Source organism: Ictidomys tridecemlineatus, chromosome 13, assembly GCF_052094955.1.
Source record: "Ictidomys tridecemlineatus isolate mIctTri1 chromosome 13, mIctTri1.hap1, whole genome shotgun sequence".
NCBI classification, from domain to species: domain Eukaryota; kingdom Metazoa; phylum Chordata; class Mammalia; order Rodentia; family Sciuridae; genus Ictidomys; species Ictidomys tridecemlineatus.
This window is the reverse complement of record NC_135489.1, coordinates 45704297-45724248: the sequence shown is the minus strand read 5'-3', so window position 1 is coordinate 45724248 and position 19952 is coordinate 45704297. Positions and strand designations below refer to the sequence as shown.

Here is a 19952-nt window from a genome sequence, read left to right as displayed (position 1 = left end):
CTGAGCAAAGCTGATTTTATAGCTCATTCATGGTATAGCAGGTATCACCTTTTTGGTGTTATTTAGGGGAGCTTGGCCTCTTGCTCTTAATTCTCTCATTGTTTCAAGCAAACCACGTAGTTCAAGGAGAAGTGGGTGAGGATAGGAATTTTTAAGATGAAGGCTGTAAAGCACAGATCCCAACAGAACTCCAGGAAGAAATCTGCAAATTCTCCTTCAGAGGGACACGAGAGGAGAATACAGCCTTACCCACAGCTAGGGACAAGGCCTGGGAGTGGGTCCTATAAAGAACCAGGGCTTTTATTGCTCTTGGAAACAGATTCCAGGGAGCATTTGAAGTCTCATAAAGACCCAAAATGGCACCCAATGAAATCTAATTTAGGATCAAGATGTGAGCATCCGGGTTCAGCATCCACAGCAGAATTGGAATGGGTGGGAAGAAATGATGTCATGCCCCAGTCATGTCAGTCAAGATTGTAGGAATGGAGGTTGGTTAACTAATACCCAGTAGGCAGAACTGGTGTACAGAGTAGTCTAGCATCCCTTCCCTCCGGTGATAAGAATTTTGTGGACTGAGGAGGCAACAAAGCTGAGAGGTTGAGTAAATTGCCTGGGTGCACAGCTGGACTTTATAGACAAAGTCTTCAGATTCCAAACTCTTGCTAATAGAACCCTTGGGTGACAACGCCATCAGCAGTCTGCCCTCTGTTAACTCATATGTATAGTCAGAATACTTTTTAGTTTGCTGTCTCATCCTCTGGGGCGATTCTCCCCAAGTCTGAGTCAGGAGCTCAGCGATGTATTCCCAGGGTAACATGTTCTTTTCCCAAAACAGCACTGTTCACCCTGTACCATGTTCTCTTGTTTTATCATCTCTATCCCTCAAATTCCCCGTCCTCACCATTGGGGAGTAAAGACCATGTGACTGTGTTCACTGCCTTGTCCCCAGAACTCAGTTCCAGGCACATAGATGTCTGTAGAATGAGAGTGAATGCAAGGATTTGGAGCAAACATTTCTTCTCAAGAAAAAAGTCTCATTTGGATTCACATACAAGTCTTGTTTGTTTCTGAGCCATCTGCAGAAGGTCCTCTGTTTGTTTAATGCAGAGGAAAAATGTTGCATCCTGAAAATAAATAGGAGGCCCAAAATTTTCATAACAAAATGAATGTATGCTCATTAATAAAAATCAAAATCTCATATAAGAAAAGAAAAATAACTTATCAGTGGAATATAATAAGCATATATTATAAATAAGAAACATTCATCAACAGCTTACAGAAGCTAAAATTCTTATATTATAAATATTCAAAATTACACTTCCAGCATAGGCAACCACTGCTAACATCTTATCAATATCTTTCTGGTCTATTTTAGTACATATGCATATACACAAATTTTTTTAAAAAAAGTAAGAGCAGTAAATCTGATCAGTATTCATGATCAGTAAACCATCTTAAACTTTTTCAGATATAAACTGAGTACTCGAAACTGAGCTATCTAAAGTCTTAACACTAGCTGTTAGAAAGATGTCTGCAACAGTTCTTCGCATTTCTGGTAGGTGCTGCTCAAAGCAAAGAGATCACCTTCCTGCCGAGCAAGGAGCCAGCTTTTGTTACCATCCCTGGAAAAGGCATTGCAGACCAGTTCTCATTGACACCGGGGACATGGATTGCTTGTATCAAAGCAGAAGGAGTCCTCTTGGTAAGACAGAGTTCTGAATGAATGGGGATCTCTGAGGGATGTTCCCCCACTTGAGTTGGTCTCATCCAATACCATGACCCAACAGTGACCAGAAAACATCAAAATCACAAATTTCCCCCACCCTTTTTTTTTTTTTTTTGGTAGTACTGGGGATTGAACCCAGGGCCTTGTGCATGTGAGGCAAGCACTCTACCAACTGAGCTGTATCCCCTGCCACAGATTTCCCTTTTATCATACAGGAACCTAAGGTGACCGTTCCCCTAAAATGACATAATGATGTAAGATTATTTCCTTCTAGCCAGCTTCTCTTGGGCAAACAAAACACAAAAACCAAATAACCTAAACTGTAACTCACAGTGACTCAAAGTTATCAGAACAAATGCAAAGCTTTCCTATGCATATATATCCCTGCCTTCCAAATGCTCCTTTGGTATTTCCCATCATAAATCAGAGGGTACCTAAAAAAATAAGCCTTTCTGGGGACTGTGCAGAATGAAGTCAGAAAAACAGAGGACAAGAAAACCCTAATATCAGTGAGAAGAGGCCACAGGAGCCCTAATACTGTTCCTGCTCTCTCCTACATTAAACCTAGGCAAGAATTTCACCAAACTGGTTGCTTTTGACAAAGAACTGTTCATCAAAGGAAAAGCTGTGTCCACCAACACTAATAAAGTAACCAGAGAAGCAGAGAGATAAAACTTGTTCTCTAGGACACCCTTCTTTGATATCTGTTTTGAAGTCTGCTTCTACTTATAGCAGGGTCTTCTCAAGACAAAATCATTGGCAAAATCTTGGTTTTTTGCTCTTTGAGTGGAAAATATGAAGTTTTCCTTCTGGCACAACCCCATTGATTGACCTCAACTGGAAGCCTGCCTTTCTTGCTGATTCCAGACAATAGGGACAGTATTTAATCCTTACAGATCCTTTCCAAATCTGGAACCTTATAAAGATAACATGTAGGTTTATCCTGTCCATTTGTTCCTGTTTTTTTGCACTTTCTTGGCAGAAAACTGTGCTGTTTTTTTTTAAAAAAAGTTTAAAATGGCTGCACAGATGTTAGAAATGAGGATGAGGAAAATTCTAATGAAGCCAATCGTGGGCACAAACTTGGACTAATGGAAAGGAGGATTCATTATAAGTTACTACGAGGCATGGAATATGTTTAATGGTGTATAGTCGGTGCCACTGTATAGTAGAGCAAATGGAGTTTTCCCCATAATGATTCCATTTCTCCTAAAAATATTTTATTGGGCACCTATTATCAACCTTTTTTGTTCTAGGATCTATGGGATATCAAGGAATGAGGTGATACAGTTCCAACCTCAGTAATATTACAAGTAGAATGATAACCATTTTGAAAGTAAAACTCAGTGTTTCAGTCAGTTTTTTGTCACTGTGATCAAAAGACAGGACAAGAGCAATATAGAGGAAAAAAAGTTATTTTGACTCACAGTTATTAGGTTCAGTCTATTATCAGCCAACTCCATAGCTCGGGGCCTGAGGTGATGCAGAACATGACGGCAGAGGGTGTGGTAGAAGAAAACAGTTCAGAACCTGGCCACCAGGAAGTAGAGAGAGAGCTCTGCTCACTAGGGACAAAATCGGAACTGCAAAGACACACCCCCAGTGCCACACCCCACCTCCTCTAGGCACACCCCACCTGCCCACTGAATCCATATCTGGATTAATTCACTGATTAGATCACATCTCTTATCACCTCATCATTTCACCTCTGGAAATTCTTGCACTATCTCACACGTGAGTTTTGGGGGGACACCTCATATTTAAACCATAACAGGTAATGAGACCACCGAGTTACCCGAGCCACAATCTCCTACTTTCTCCCTCCTAGCCATTTCTCCCTGAGGAGAGAAATACCAGGCAGACCATGTATGATTCTCTTTGCTATTGATTACATGTCCTTTCCTCCTTTCCTTGCACATCTATGGTGAGGCCACATATATGAGATTGCTGAGAACCTGTCAAATTATCCATATCTTGAAGCCTGGAGATTTATTCTTGAAGAGCTGGTTAGCAGAATTTATTCTGAGTGGGCTTCATTTGGCACACTTCTTAGAACATGCTCTTCTTCCCATTTGGTAGGACAAGCTGTAGGTCAGTCCATTCTCTTGAGTCACCAAGAGTTGTGAAACCTTTTTTTTCTGAACCTTTTTTTCTGCAAGGAGCAGAAAGCCATCTGACATGATCTGCGTTGGGTGTTCTCTGCTGAAGGCAGCCAGCCTCTCAAGAGAGCATCTTATCAATGGACAGCTTATAATCGTTGCTAATTTTTGGATTTATAAATGACTTAGAAGAGAAAATAAAATTTCTTCTGCAGTTTGAAAAATACCAATGTTCACACTGAAACACCCCTGTGTAAAGAACCCCCCAGAGTTATTTATGGGTCTTGGTGAGTCAGGGTAAGGAACAGGAAGTTGCAATAGAGAGGTTAACCAGGAACTTCATCTGGTTGTTAATTTAGCTAGTATGTTTAGTTATTTTATCATCAAGATAGGGCTCCCAGAAAAATGAGTAACTGTCTTTTGGGTCTTTGGTAGGATTACCTGGTGCTGCTCCCCAGAGACTACTTTGAAGCTTCGGTGTTGCAGCTGCCTGTCACAGAACCATGTGCCCACACAGGATCTCCCCAGGAAAAGTTAGTATGGGGCAGAAGGTGCAACTGCAGCATGACTGGATCTTCTAAATTAGGAGCCTTTAACACAAGAGTTCATGATAGTCCTCAAGATCACAAGTGCAGCTGAATGTTCTGGATAATGAGTTAATTGTGCTGTTGCTTCTCCGTCTTATTTGTGTCCTTCAAGTAAGAATCACAAAGCACTTTTTGCACACTGAAGCTTTTTTTTAATGAGTGGCTACCACCCTGTAGCAGGTAGAAGTGTTGCTGCATGCCTAAATTTTAACCTCAAGGTCATGCACTGGGTAAGGGTAAGAGCTTAAAAATAGAATCCAAATGGACTTTTGTTTCTTCCCTTCCTGGTGCAGATGAAAAGTCTTCAGTTCTGGTAGTAGACACTTACTAAGAGTCTGTTAAAGGGATGATACATGAATGAGTGAGGTGGATTGAATGACTCAGAGTCCTCAGGGATGTACACTGATATTTGGTTTCATGTTCTCGGTGGTAACTAACGTGTTTTGCTGTTGTTGAAGTTGCTTGCTTTACCAGCATTTGCCAGTGACCAGGTTCCCCTGCACCCTGGCTTGCGAGGCCAGGCACTTCCTGCTCGATGGCCAGTCGAGACCCTTGGCAGTGAGACAGCCCACCGCAGCACATCCAGTCATGGTGGACCTCAGCGGGAGAGAGGTGGGGGAAGCCTCTTATTTATTGTCAATGCTAATACTGTATCCCTATCTGTGTCTGCTGAAAATGCTTCACCACAATTACTTCTCAAGTTCTAGAGAAACTGGAAGAATTTCTCAGGGGTGTTAATCAGCATCTGCTGAGTTCTCTGATTTTGGTTGGGTCTGGATGGCACCTTACACTGAGCTCTGTTAAAATTGCTCTTTGAGCACTTTCTAGACAAGGCAGGGGACATGGGTAACTATAGAATCCTTTCTTTTTGGTTCCCTAGAGGAGGCATCTTATTCTACCTGACTCAGGGCGATATCTCTGATGTCAAAGAAAGACGACACTCAACCTAAAAGCTCTCCATTAGCTTCATAGCTTACCCTAAAAGGACACAACACCCACTCACAATCCAACCCCGTAGGCTAAGCAATTTGGAACAGCTGAATTCCTGGATCTCAGAATCCGGAACTGCTGCACCCCAAGACAGCTACTCATAGCTCCGGGGACATGTTACTACAGGTCTTGGCGTTACTTTTCTTCCAGGAGGTCTTTGAGCCTCATAGCCAAATATAAGAATATATTGATTTAGTATGCGAGTTAAAAGTACAGTACATCAGCAATGATAAGAAAATACAACACCTCAAATTGAAGACACTGAAAACAGCCTCCTCTGCTACGTTTTTATTATTTTCTAGAACATTCTCTGTTTTGTACCTGTGAAGAAAATGTTCGTTTGGTGCATTCAATATATAGAATGAAAATATCTGTGGCCTTTGTTCTCTCCCTGAGCATTTAGATGGGTCCATTTTTTAAATCAACAATAATACCTACATTTTGATAGTAACAGCTAAAGGTATTAAATGTATTTCTTAAATGTAGTTTTTGTTTTATTTTTTAGAATTTTTATTTTACAAAATAATATTTATGTATGTTGTATCAATAAACAATATAAGTAAGTATAAAGAAAAACTAAATGATCTTTCCTCTTCTCTATTCTAAAATTTATTTTACTGCATCCCTTCTTTCTGTACTGTGTGTCTACACACACACACACACACACACACACACACAGAGCTGTCCATTGACATACACATTTATGAAAATGCATAGACACAAAAATACAGATTCGCATAGGTGTATGTACTTTCGTGTCTATTTGTGTATGTGTTCCCCAGACAACAGAGTGGTGTAGCTGAGAAGGGCCAGCTTCCAGCAAGGGATGCTGAAGACTCATCAGAAGGTGTTCTTACCTGTGATAGAGCCCAGAGCCACAGCACTGACCTGTTCAGCAGAATCACTTTGGGTTGATGCATATAACGAAGTCCAGAGCTGTCCAGTTTTATTGAAAATTTCTGTTTACAGTTTTATCTGAATGCCTCCAGACCTTCTAATTCCATGTGACTATATACACTCAAACTAATAAGCTTAAATATAATTAAAAATAGCTTTTTAATTTTACGTCATAATTGTCTAGTTATTGAATTATTTCATTAAAGTCTGTGTGAGGGTAGAGACCATGTCTGCCTTGTTCCCCTTGGTATTCCCACCATCTGTCCAGTAAACCTGGCCTAGAATATACATTTAATACTTGTTGACCACATCATTTGAATCCCCATTTTGACATCAGAGTTGTTAGGTATCTGCACAAATAACAGATTTGATAAACCCGCTTTCTATGTCTTTATCCTAAAACATTGTAACTAGGAGAGGGCAGTTTGTGCCACAAAACCATTTTGATACTGGTTCCATTCAAATTTCCCTTTTAAAAAATAAGTAACTGATAACAGTAAGCATAAAGATTTTGTTTGTCATTGTAACGTCTTTTATCTGAGTTTCTCAAAACTTGCTTTTGCCATCAAATGTATTTTAAACTCTTCCAACAGATCTTTCAAAAATCAATCCATAGAACTCAGAATGGGAAGCATATTAGAAATTTATAGTAGAGTATGATAGAACTTGCAGCCAATGATAACCTCTGGGAGAAAACCTGAAGAGTCATTGACCCATGTGCGTTTTATAGTGGAGAGAAGACAGAAAATGTTTCATCTGGAGATGCCCAGGGGCGAGAAGCCAGAAATGACCTCTCCACCTGTACCATTGGTAGTGCCATACGTCACTGTGTAATAGAGCCAAGAGTGGTGTGGATAATCCACGTAGTTCCCTGAGGGAATCTTTCTGTTATTTAAGTGGTGGAAAAATCACCACAGAAAATAGCATTTATGTGGTTCAGAACTTTTCAGAAAGAGCAGTCAATGTGAATTTCCTGAAGGCAAGGAGAAGAAAGACCATTTCAATTAAGTGTGGTATAACTCAACTGGGTTTGAGCGAATGAACTAAGGTGGGTTACACACTGCTAAGGAATATAATTCTAATACTGGGTTAGGCATGAAATATGACCACATACTTCACACAAGCAATTCTATTTCGAGGAATCTTATAAAAATACCATCATGGAATTTTAATATATATATTAATATATATATAAATTAAATACATATATAAATTCCATATATATAAATTAATAAATATATATAAATTCCCTATACACACATATATTATATATAAAATATATATAACACATATATATTATATATAAAATATATACATATATATATATTTCCAATATATGTGTGTATGTGTATATATCCATATATATGAAAATTAAAGACAATTTAAGTGTTCATCCATAGGGGATTAAATATTTTTATAGTTATACACTAGAGTGGTAGGTAACTGTTAGAAAAATGAAGTATATTTCTCTATGCTAAAAAAGACATATGAAGTATTGTTGAGTAACAAGTCATAGTGAAACAAGTCATAGTAAAAAGCTATAATCACAGCTATAATCATCAATGTTTATGTACTGCTTAGGACATGTGACATATAGGTCTAAGAGCTCTACATATATTAATTCATTTAATCCTCAAAACTATCTTAAGAGGTAGGTACTGTTGTTATCCTCATTTTGCACAGGAGGGTACTGACACATAAGATGTCAAGTAAAAAAACCCTAGATCACATATCTGGGAGCAATCCGATTTCAGACTCCATGCTCCTATCCAATAGTTGAGATCAGGGGAGCACAACTTTTCTGTAAAGAGCCAGATAGTATTTATTCCTCGACTTTGCAGGCCACGTGGTTTGTGTTATTATAGTTCAAGAACATCCTTGATTGCCTACCATGACCACAGTTATTGTTGTTGTTGCTGTTTAAAGTGTGTGTGCACATCCAGGCATAGAAAATGGTTTGAAAATATGAGAACTAAGCTATCAGTTGTCATTGTCATGATGTACCAAGCTATCAACAGGGCTGGGAAAGTCATGTGTCACTTTTATGTTATTTTCACTGAGATAATTTAAATTCTTTGTAAAATAACAGCTAAAAAGCTTCAAGGCATATATCCATTCCTCATACCCTTCGTTGGTAATCTGTTTTACTTCAATTTTGGGAGTGCCTTTGACTGTGAGAAATGGGAGCTAAACCACTACAGGGTGGAAGAAGTAGGCACCCCTACGAAAGATTTGGAGGATAAAAATACACAATGCTGCTTTAGATTTGAAATTCATGTAAACGATTATTCGTTGCTTATCTGGACTTCAAATTCAATGGGGCATCAAGTATATTTTTTCCCATATCCACCCTTAGAGCCAGATCCGTACTATGCTGACATGAAGAAGTGTCTCCTTGGTGTTTTCTCTATTTTCATCATCATGTATGTAAATATGTTCATGTGTGTGTTCCACATCTGGATGATGCTCTGTTTGGCCTTTTTGGCAGGTGGAACTGCATCTGCAGCTGCGTGTCCCACAGGTCGGCCAGTACGTGGTCATGGTTGAATATGTCACAGAAGCAGACCAGCTGTTTACAGTTGACGTGAACATGAAGAGCCCTGGGGGCCCTGTTTTGGCAGGCCAGGTGACCATATATAGCTGCAAGTACAGGTAATTAGCCCCCGCCCCCACCCCAGGAACTCCCCCTTGTTCCCAGGGAATAAATATGGTGCGTGCCTGAGGAACTTTGATTTGCATTTGTGTTGGAACCTTGTTTTCTTTCTGAAGCAAATCTTGAAAATAAGCCAGGGACTAGTTAGATGATCCAGCTTCATCTGTAACATGCCCAGTGAGAGTCCTCTCTGAAGGCAGTGAATTGAAAATATTTCACTTTCTTAAAAAGCTACATGCTCTCCTTGGCAATCTGTTTCAGAATCACATGAAGCTGCACAGCCTCTTTTTGTGATTCCATGTCGCTCCTAGTGTGGTACAATGAACTCAGTGTTCTCACCTCAAAGGCCGCCAAGTGCATGTGTACATAGCACGAGGAAAGAGACTCATTCTCTAGACTATTAGGAAGTACACACCTGCGTTCACAATACACCTTCAGAACTGGGGGTAATTAATGTTTCATGATTAACAGATGAAAAAAAAATTAACAAAGGACATTTAAAATTTGCCTTGGTGAAGGTCTTCTTGTCCAAAACATTAATTGACACGAGCTTATTAAAAATGGTTTTCGTTGCATAATATTCCAAGAACATGCTTTGATGAAAGAATCAGCACAAGAGGCTTTCCACATGAGATTAATTGTATAATAAATGGTACTGGAAGTCAGCTGGAGTTTCTTGAAGCAGCAGGCGGAGAACTGCAGAAAACCCACCCACTTCTTGCTCAAGGCCCTGAACATTTGGTTACCCTTACTTTAACTTTGTTTTTTTGCCAAGCCCAAGATGACCTGAGTAGTTGGACATTTTCCCTGATGTGGAAATGGAAGAACTTAGGCAAAAAGTAACTTCTGGAAATTTAGAAGGGAAACTTTTACACAATTCAATGAAATGGCTATTCTCAGCAACATTAAAAATGCAGCTGTAAAAAGAAACCAAAAAATATAATTTTATTATTATTATTATTACTATTACTATTATTTGTAGCTGTTGGGGAAGGAAGACGGCCTCTTTTATGCATGCTAGGTGTTCCACCACTGGGCTGCACCCGTACCTCTATATTTGGATTTTTAACAGGACCATGAGATGGGCCTTAAAAAGAGTTCCCCAGGATGTTCTGTCATTATTTGGAAATATGAGTTGCATCTTTAGGTGACATCAGTACCAGCAGAGTATGCACCCCTAGAGGGGTGGGTCACCAAGTCACCTGAGTCCTGGGGACCGCTGGCCATAGAGATGGGGCAGAGCTTCTCCACATCTTGTCCATCCAAGCCCACCCTCCAGTTTAGCTCTCTCCACTCCTTCCACCTCCCATGTCACAGGGCTTGTTTCCAGTTTTGTAGGATCCAAAGTGGAGATGGCTCAGAAACAGGAGGAATTATTCATATGATGCTGGTGACTCTGAATCATTTCAGAAGAGCTCTGAGAATACCTACGCCCAGGATAAGAGGGGTTTAAAACCAAAGAAAGAACACCCTCCCAGCATTCCATGAGCATTGTCTGAATGGGTTATTAAGGAATAACTACCTAAATCATTAAATAATAATTTAATAAAGGATAAAGCTAAAGCTAAATTTCAATGAATCACTTCATATATTTAACTCCCAGGATTATGCTTGAATCCAAAAGAAATATTTTAATTTATACACACACACACACACACACACACACAAACACACACGCGAAATTATTAAGTTCCTAATATATGCACAAACTCTGCTTTTTTATTTTTGGTATTGTTTTATCTCATTTTAATCCTCACCTAAAAAGTCATTGCCTAAATTATTTCAAATATTAATCAGAGGTGGTCATTCTGTCTTAATAGGTTACTAGTTTTATATTTTGTTTACAAGCAGAGAAGTTGCAGCAGAGTATGAAATCTAAAACATTACTCAAAAAAAGACTTCCTGTCTGGGTTTAACCATTGGAATTATGTGGCCATTAAAATATTTCCAAACTCTGCAGCTCACCTGATGAGATAGAGGGAAGGGGCATCAGGGATAGAAATGAGGAAGAAAGAAAGAGAAGGAACAGATTGAGTCTCAAAGGCAAAGTCTGGTTTCTCCAATGTTGAGGAAGGTCTACCATGCTTACTGACTGGGAGTGGCATGGTCATGAGTGGGTAACTTGAACTTCAAATGCTCCCAAGAATATTGGTAAAATTCCAAGAAGACCATGTGTTAGAGATCTGCTATCACTGCCAGAGAGTTCTTTTTCCCTATGATTAAACCAAGCATTCATCAAGCCATGTGGGAAAGGTAAGCAGGGCCCTTAGCCCTGAGAGGTACAGCATATAGTGGAAAGATTGTTTTTCCATAGAGATTTTGGGCTGTATCTTAGTCCATTTGTGCTACTATAACAGAATATCAACAGACTGGATAATTTATGAAGAAGTTTATTTCTCACAGTTCTGAAGTCTGGGAAGTGAAAGATCATGGTGCCTGAATCCAATGAGAACCTTTGTGCTATGTCATCCTATGGTGGAAGGTAGAAGAGCTAGAGTACACATGTGCATGCAAGAGTCCACTTTATAATGAAATCACTCCTCTGATAACATCGTTCATATACTCATGAGGGCAGAGCACCCATGTTGTGTCCTACTCTCTTAAAGGTCACAATGGGAATTAAATTTCAACATGAATTTTAGAGGGGACATTCAACTTTCAAATGCAGATTGCATTACTCTGCAACTTGTTATGCAGGAAAAATTTACTATTGTTCATCTAGTTATGAAGGGGGGAAACTGAAGAGCAATTTCTATGGGGATGTGCACAGTGAGGGAGACTCCAGGGACTGCAAATTAGAGAGGGGAGCTAGGCTAAGAAAACTTTTGTTTCCTTTTGCAGTGTTCTCTGCCGGAGCATTGTGATCGATAGCATGAGCCGCATTGCTGTGTATGAGCTATTGGCAGATGCAGACCTTCAGCTCAAGGTGCACATGGCCCGATTCCTTCTGGTATGCTTCTGTTTTGCCCATTGAACTTTTAGAAGCATTTTGTTGCTATCGATATATTTTTTAAAGCTTATTAAAATTTTGGCTACAGTTTCATTACATCTATAAAATTAACCTGTGAAGAATTGCCAGCTTAATATTTATTCTTCCCATCTAGAGCCTGACTTGCTTCTTTATTTATTTGAGCCATTTTTTTATATCGCCCAATAAAATTTAGTCATCAAATTCGAACACATCTCACAAAATCCCATTTCATTAATTTTTATTCTTTGTTATCAAGAATGAAATATTCTTCGTCATTATATTTCCTACTTTATTTTTATTGCCAGAGTACAGGAATGCCATTGGTTATTGTTTATTTATTTTCCCATTTTACTATGCTATTACCTCTTATTTATAGCTTTTGGCAAAGTCTATCAGAAAGTTAAAGTTTTTATCAGCTAGTTTTTTTTAAAAAAAAACAAAAACTTCTTTTTCAGAAAAAGCATTATTTAGTTAATTGGATATATAAGCTTAAGAGTTAAACTATGAAATGGAGCCAAGGAAATAACCTTCCTGTTCAATCTTGTAATGGTACACCTTCAATATTAAGAGACCCTGGGATCTGTGTAGGAAGGGATGACCAGATTCACAATTGGTGTCTCAGGGAATTTAAGATATTTTAAGCATGAAGCAACTTCCTGTTACTGTTGATATGAAGCATGTATCAAACCCTGGGAAATGCCAGGCTAGACTGTACAAATGCACTTAAATATCTATGTCAGTATTAAAAAAATTGAACTTAAGAGTAGTTGAAATTTGATTTTTAAAAATTATTATTATAAAATTACAACCCTCTTTTTTTAAAAAAAATTATAACAATCCAAGCAAATCAAACCTCTTTATCTTTAGAAATGACCATGAGGCTGACTCATCATCTTTTAATCATAGGTTTTGCCCTTTTTGATTTTTCTTTGTTTTCTGTGCTAAGGATATAAATGTCTCACTAAGCAAGCACTCTACCACTGAGCCATGTCCCCAGTCCCGTGTACCTCTTTTGAAATAGCCTGCTGTCATTCAGGTTCAAGGCTGACTAGAATAGCAGGTGCATGAGGACAGAGGCAGTCTATCTTGGTCTTGTAGGACCTCCTATCTTAATGATGTTCAGTAAAAACTTTTGTTGTTACTGAATAGGTTTGCAATCCAGCTGATAATACAATTTTGTTTTTTAAAATATACTGGTACATTAATGATTGAGTTTCTTGTATCACTCAAAAACTACCTCTGCAGATAGATCCTTCAACAAAGTCCAAGGATACCTGAGATTCAGGTCATTTTTTTTTTTTATCAAGAAGGGTTATTTCTACCAAGAACAGCTCTCTGAATAGCAATACAGCTCTCTGGTCACGCACCACATTGCCCGCTTCCTGTTAGTGAGTCTCAAGAGCCAGCACAATCTTGTCCAATCTTGTAATGGTACATCTAGAAAGGAGAGAAAAAAAAAGAAACAAGACAAAACTTCCAAAACAGGCATCAAAGGTCACTGAAAGAGTTTTTCTTTTTTGTAACTTTTACATGATTTTTTTCAGTTTTATTTATTTTTCCAACAGCAATTTAGTCAGTAGTGTATAACACTAAAAAAGGATGTTACCAATGGTGTCACCATTTTGAATTTTCCATTGTATGACGGCATTGTATTTACTACTTTAATGACTATAATTTTTCTGAATGAATGTTATGATTTGGCCATACCACTGTTTTGCTGGTAACCGTGGGTACCTTTTCACATTGTATTTGCTCGACAGCATCAGATTTGTCTCATACCCATTGAAGAATTCTCAGCTGAATACTTGAGGCCTCAAGTCCACTGTATTGCCAGCTACGGGCCATTGGTTAATCAAAGGTAATGTGTTTTCTTCCTTTGTTTCTTACTGATATCTAAAGGATATTGTGATGCTTGTAAGGCTGAAACTCTATACACATTGAATATCTCTTATCCAAAATGCTTGGAACCAGAAGTGTTTCAAATTCCAGATTTAAAAAAAAAATGGAATATTTTCATATATATGAGATACATCAGGGGGATGGGACCCAAGTCTAAACACAAAATTCATTTATGTATCAGGCATAGAGTATATATATAGCCTGAGGGCAATGTCTTATAACATTCTTATTTTACCTGAGTTTGGACTGTGACCTGTCTCATGATGACAGGTGTGGAATTTTCCACTTGTGGCATCAGGTCAGTGTTCAAAAAGTGTTGGATTTGCAACCTTTGAAATTTTGGATTAGGGATGCTCAACCTGTCCTTCAGAAGTGATCGTAAGCTCAGGTGTGGAAGTCTGGTGATGGATGTTAAAAAGAGAAAAGCCAGCAAAATTATTTTTCTCAGCTGTCATTTTTTTCCCCAGAATTCCATAACTCCAGGAGGCTGACACAGTGGTACCAGGGGAAATAGTTAAGCCTGGCCCTGGAGGGCAGGTCCCTGTGTTCTATTCTGAGCCCTCATTTTGCTTCAATCCTTTAATCTCTATGTCTGAGGCTCTGTATTCACAAAACCACAAAAATAATGAGCTATCTCACAGCTATGTTATCAGAATTAGCTCATGCTTATTGGGGTTTTCATAGGCTTGCTTTGCTGTAGACTCAAAAATAATTAATTTATAGACACAGTCATTTGCCTTGTGTGTGTGGTTAGGACTGTAAAAATGGCCAACCCCGTGCAGATCTGGCTGTGCCTAAAAGAAATACGTATTTGTTTCTCTTTTTGTTAGGTGGACATTTATAAAAAAGAGATGAATAATATTGTATTGGTTGCATTTTAATTCTGAAGGAAAAGGATGTTTCAGTAATTTTCTGTTTCACTTATCTTACTTCAAAATAGAGGTCTGCTTTCTGTTTACACTAGTTGTATTAAGCAGGCAGCTGGAATATACTTGGCCAATAGACTTTACTGAGTATCACTATATAAAGATTTCCAGTGGGCTGGGCTGTAGGTCAGTGGTAGAGCACCTGTCTAGCATGTATGAAGCCCAGGAATCCCTAGCGCTGCAAAAATAAAAATTAAATAGAAATTTAAAAATAAAAAGATGTCTAGAATCTTATGGTTTCCCTGACATGAGAACCCTTCAATAGTTCACTCAGTCCTGTATTCAAAGTCTTGTCTCTTTGCTCCATGGACAGCTCGGCAGGTTCTTGATAATTGTGAAGTAAGATTTTTATTTTATTTATTTATTTTTTTGTGGTGCTGAGGATTGAACCCAGTGCCTCACACATGCTAGGCAAGTGCTCTACCACTGAGCCAAAACCCCCAAACTGTGAAATAACATTTTTGAACATTGTATTTTTCAGTGCCACCTGTGTCTCCCTGACTCATGAGACTCCTCCCACAGCGTTAATTTTGGATGTCCCCAGTGGGAGACCATTTTCTCTCCTGCCCCAGGAGAATTCTCCTTCTGCAAATGTCATACCTGGAATTACCTTACAGGCCCCACAGGTAAGACTCACATCTAGTGTGCTGTGTCTAGACCAGTGTTTCTTAAAGTGTGGATCCTAATCAGCAGCATCCATGAAACCTGGGAGATGGTTGGAAAAGCATATTCACCGGCCCACCCCAGACTCCCTGAATCAGAAGCCCTGGGGGCGGGGCTCAGCAATCTGTATTTTAACATACTCTCCAGGTGCATTTTTTTTTCACATAAACTATATAATCACAGGACTTTAAAAGTTTTGGAGTATGGAATACACTTAACACTCTGGTATTATTATGTTCTTATAATCCCAAGGATGGTCTCTGTCCATTCAAATAGCAGAAGGTTTGGAAATTAACAGGACCTCAGAGATAAAATTGAATAAGATTCCAGATGGGAAAGGTAGCCAAATAATAGCTAAGAGTAATGGGTTGAAATCAAATTGATCTAGTTCTAGTCCTGGTTTGTTCATTAAATTAGTGAATCATTAAATTAGCGACTTCCTACAAGTTAGTTACTCTCTTAGTTATAACTTTTGTCTTGAAAAACGAGGATAATCTTTTATTGCTATTGTGTTGTTATTGCTGCATTTTTTTTGAGAGTTAAAAGATTATTAGGCACCAAGTACAGCTTTTCTGGAGAGAGCAGGGCTCACACTCATGATTAAGCAAAAGGAGGAGTGTGGTTCTGGATTTTGTTGTGGTTGATGGGAGTGGGGAACACAGTCCACGTCCCAAGAGCTGGAATTTGTGTGGTTGGACTTTTCACCCATGCCAAGGGAGGGGCCCTTGGGTTTTCTTATCAACTTGTCCAGGTGTGCGGTAAAAGGAATTGAAAGCTGTCAGTAGTCAAACATCAAAGATAGAGTCAGACTCCTTATTACCCAGGTATTCTGAGTAGGTGCTGTTTTGAACATACTCCTGCAGCCTTTTAGCAAAAGTATTATAGGTACTAGCTGAGAATGCAACTTCTGGGTTATGTTTTTGACATTGGCAAATACTGACAAACAGTTTTTCAATGTAATTTACCAAATTACACCCCCTCCAACAAAATGTATGGTTATATCACAATTGTTTGTCCATTCTGTAGGTGAGAGATGCTTGGTTTGTGTCCAGTTTTGATATTTGCAAATAAAGCTGCTACAAACATTCATGTGAAGGTTTCTTTGGGAATACACCTTGTCATTTTGCTTGGGTAAATACCTAGGTCATTTTTGGTTTTTAAACTGTTCTAGTCTGTTTTCTGTGGCTACCATGAAGTACCCGAGTTTGGGTAATTTATAATGAGAAGAGGTTGCTTTAGCTTTTGGTTCTGGAGGCTGGGAAGTTCAAGGTCAGGTGGCCACATCTGGCAAGGGTCTTGTCCTGCGACATCACATGGCAGAAGATACCACATGGTGGGTACATGTGTGACAGTGACAAGTGAGCACCTGTAGAAGAGAGGAGGGGACAAAGGGGGCAGGTACTTTATGGGAACCCATATTTGTAGTTTCTCAGCCCATCCTGGGAGGGCAAGAGCTCACTTCTGGGAGAGGGCATTTATGTGTTTATGGGGACTCTGTCCCTATAATCTAAGTACCTCCTCTTAGGCTCTACCCCCCAACACAGTCACACGGAGGAATTAAATCTCCACCTGAGTTTTGGTGAGGACAAACCATACTCGTATGATAACAACTTCTAAATATTCTGATCATTTTGTAGCTCTTCAGCTTAAGGGGTTCTCACTGGGAGTTTTTATTACCCTCTTTTTTTTTTCTCCCTTTTAGAGCCAAGTGACCCTGAGAGGACTCGTACCACACCTGGGCCGCTATGTTTTTGTCATCCATTTTTATCAAGCAGCGCACCCAACGTTTCCCGTCCAGGTGTTTGTGGATGGAGGGCGGCTGTGGTCAGGTGAGCACCATGAGCAGGTCCATGAGCAGGTGAGCCTGGCATTGTCCCTGCGGTCACATGACGGGAGCTCTTCTCTCCTTGCCCAGGTTCCTTCCGTGCCTCCTTTTGTCCCCATGTGCTGGGCTGCCGGGATCAAGTGATCAGTGGAGGCCAGGTTGAGTTTGACATCTCAGAGCCTGAGGTGGCTGTGACTGTGAAGGTTCCGGAAGGAAAGTCCTTAACATTGGTACGTTCTGCTTGTCCCTCGACTTCCCTCGTCCTGTGGCTTCTCTGGCCGAAGGGTTCACGGCAACGGTTGTTCCAAGGAGTTGAAGTCATGTTTATAGAATTATCATTTTACAGCTTTGACCCAAAAGAAAAAATCATGTGACAATTAAAATCAAGGAAAATGGGGATGAAAAAAAAGCAAAGTGCTCATATTCACCACCACTGCCCACTCCTCATCTGACCAGTCTCTCGCGCCCAAGCATTTTACACTTCTTGCTTCTTTTGACCTCTGTCGCTGCTTTCTCCCCATTTTATGTCTCTTTCCCTCATACTCCCTTGATAGTTCTCTGTCCTTCTCATTTCTATATGTTGGAGTTCCCTCAGGTTCAATGCTAAGCCTCCTTTCTATCTTTACTCTTTGGATGACATCATTAGAGCCTGTTTATTCCACTCTTAGCCATAATACCCACATCTCTAAAAGCACCCACCCCCTGAACTCCACGCCCAATGTGAGATCATCTGCTGCCAGAGAGCTCAGGAGCCTGTCGCACTTGGCCTGCTACCTGCACAGCTCCGGCTTCTCCTACCCTGTTCATTACCTCTAATGATGGTCCCACTGCTCAGATGGGATGACTCCCCCTTCTGCATCTGCTCTGAGCCATAACTTGGCACTCTGCCATGTCTCTTGGTCCTATCCCTTCTATTCTAGCACCAGGTTGACAATCTGTTCTCTCACTCAGACTGGCCAGAACTTCCTGCCGTGGTCTCCCTGTCTGGGTTCCTTTCCCTCCAATCCCTCCTCCCCTCTCCTGGCTGAAGTGGATCTGATCATGCTGAGATTCAGCCACCTTTTCCGGAGTCCTCACCTCCGATAGCCTACAGTGCACATGCTTCACTCCGGTGACCAGGGCCCTCCCGACCTCCTCCTAACTCCTCTTTCCTCCATCTCTCCCACTATTCTGTTCTTCTATGCTTCCCCCTCCATTCCCCCCACCACATTCTCTGGCCAACCTCTCCATTCACAAGCTCCCAGACATGTCATTCACTCTCACGCCACTAGGCTCTCTCACACTGTCCCCTTTTCTAGAATTTTCTACTTACTTCTGTGCCTGGAAAAATACCGTTGACCCATTAGCCTGGCTCTGATGTAGTCGTTTTCTCTGCCATCCTTCCAGAGAAGCAAGAAATGCTTCGTTTCCCAGGCTCTGCTCTGTGTGGCGCTCTATGCTCAGGCCTTCTGACCTCTCTCTGAGGATGCTATTGCCCCAGGGCACAGAGAAGACTAACTATATTCATTTTTGTTCTATTTATTTTTTTAAACTTGGTGATTTAGATGTGTTGGTCCTGTGTAGACTTAGATTGCTTATTTTGAGAATCCATTATTAAAAATCACAGAGAAATTTAAAAATTGACCTTAAAAAAAAAAGGTGAGAGGGAGTAGATTGAGTGTGCATTTAAAAATTTCATTCTTTTGTTCCTGTGGGGAATACCAAGAAAATGTGTGTTTGGCTATTGCTGTATCCATTTCATATCCCTGTGCCTAGAACATTGCTTGGCACATACTATTTGCAAGTATGTATTGAGTTGGTAAATACAAGAATAGTAGGCAGTCTGAAAGCTATAAGCTGGTGAGTTGTTGATTAAAGATGTTTGCAGTTTCTCACAGCATTTGTTAAAGAATAGTCTGAGTCATACTTTTAAAGACTGGGGCTATGATTTTTCACTCTTTAGTACTAAGTAAACTTCTGGGGCAAGCCCAGAAGGTTCTACATTGATTGATAGGCTCCACATGGGTTCTGACACTTCAGTTTGCTTACCTTTAAAATTTGGAAAACAACAATCCCTGGAGATCCAGGGGAATCCCAGGCATGGATCATATGAAGCCCTGGCCATGTTAACAGGTCGGACTCCCTCCAAGTTCCCCTGATCCAACTGGCACTCGGCTGGTGCTCCCCTGAACAGACGTACCAAGTCTGCCCAGTGCTCAATGTTTTCTATGTAGCAATGTGGATTGAGCCATTAACCCTGATTTGGGTTTGATCTTTTGATTCTTTTTTCATAAATCCTGCATCATTAGGACTTGGGTTTAACGGTCAGGGATATAATCTTAGTGAAGAGCTAGAGTTGTGTCACGTTGTTGCAAATCCAAAAATGCGTTGATGGGTTTCTTGTAGGTCCGCGTTCTAGTGGTGCCTGCAGAGAATTACGACTATCAAATACTTAACAAAAAATCGGTGGACAAGTCCTTTGAGTTTATCACCAATTGTGGAGGAAACAGTTTTTATATTGAGTAAGTGTCACCATGGCCAGGCTTGGGAATGCATGGGGTATGCCCACAACCCAGAACCAAATGAGATCCAAGGAGAGGCTGGTCCTGGATCTTCCTCCACCACCCAAGTAAGTCTCAGGACCTAGCAGGGTAATGCTTTTCCTCTGCACCCACAGTCCTGGGACAGACCTCTCCATGTATCATCTGGGCAGCGTGGCCAGATGGAACTCAGCAGA

General features: G+C 40.1%; 1 protein-coding gene across 8 annotated transcripts in view; it reads left to right on the top strand.

The window, feature by feature from the left end:
* The window catches only part of Lama3 (laminin subunit alpha 3), a 240987-nt gene that overhangs the window by 122228 nt on the left and 98807 nt on the right, over positions 1 to 19952 (top strand). For all 8 annotated transcript variants that reach the window (XR_013429632.1, XR_013429633.1, XM_078030246.1 and 5 more), the window contains 10 exons: positions 1560 to 1702; positions 4261 to 4358; positions 4871 to 5024; positions 8788 to 8951; positions 11794 to 11902; positions 13684 to 13781; positions 15230 to 15374; positions 17114 to 17240; positions 17327 to 17466; positions 19622 to 19737. Coding sequence is in view for 6 of the 8 variants with exons in the window: in XM_078030246.1 (XP_077886372.1) it covers positions 1560 to 1702; positions 4261 to 4358; positions 4871 to 5024; positions 8788 to 8951; positions 11794 to 11902; positions 13684 to 13781; positions 15230 to 15374; positions 17114 to 17240; positions 17327 to 17466; positions 19622 to 19737 (1294 nt within the window). In the remaining 2 variants the exon portion in view is untranslated. The remainder of the gene's footprint in view (positions 1 to 1559; positions 1703 to 4260; positions 4359 to 4870; positions 5025 to 8787; positions 8952 to 11793; positions 11903 to 13683; positions 13782 to 15229; positions 15375 to 17113; positions 17241 to 17326; positions 17467 to 19621; positions 19738 to 19952) is intronic.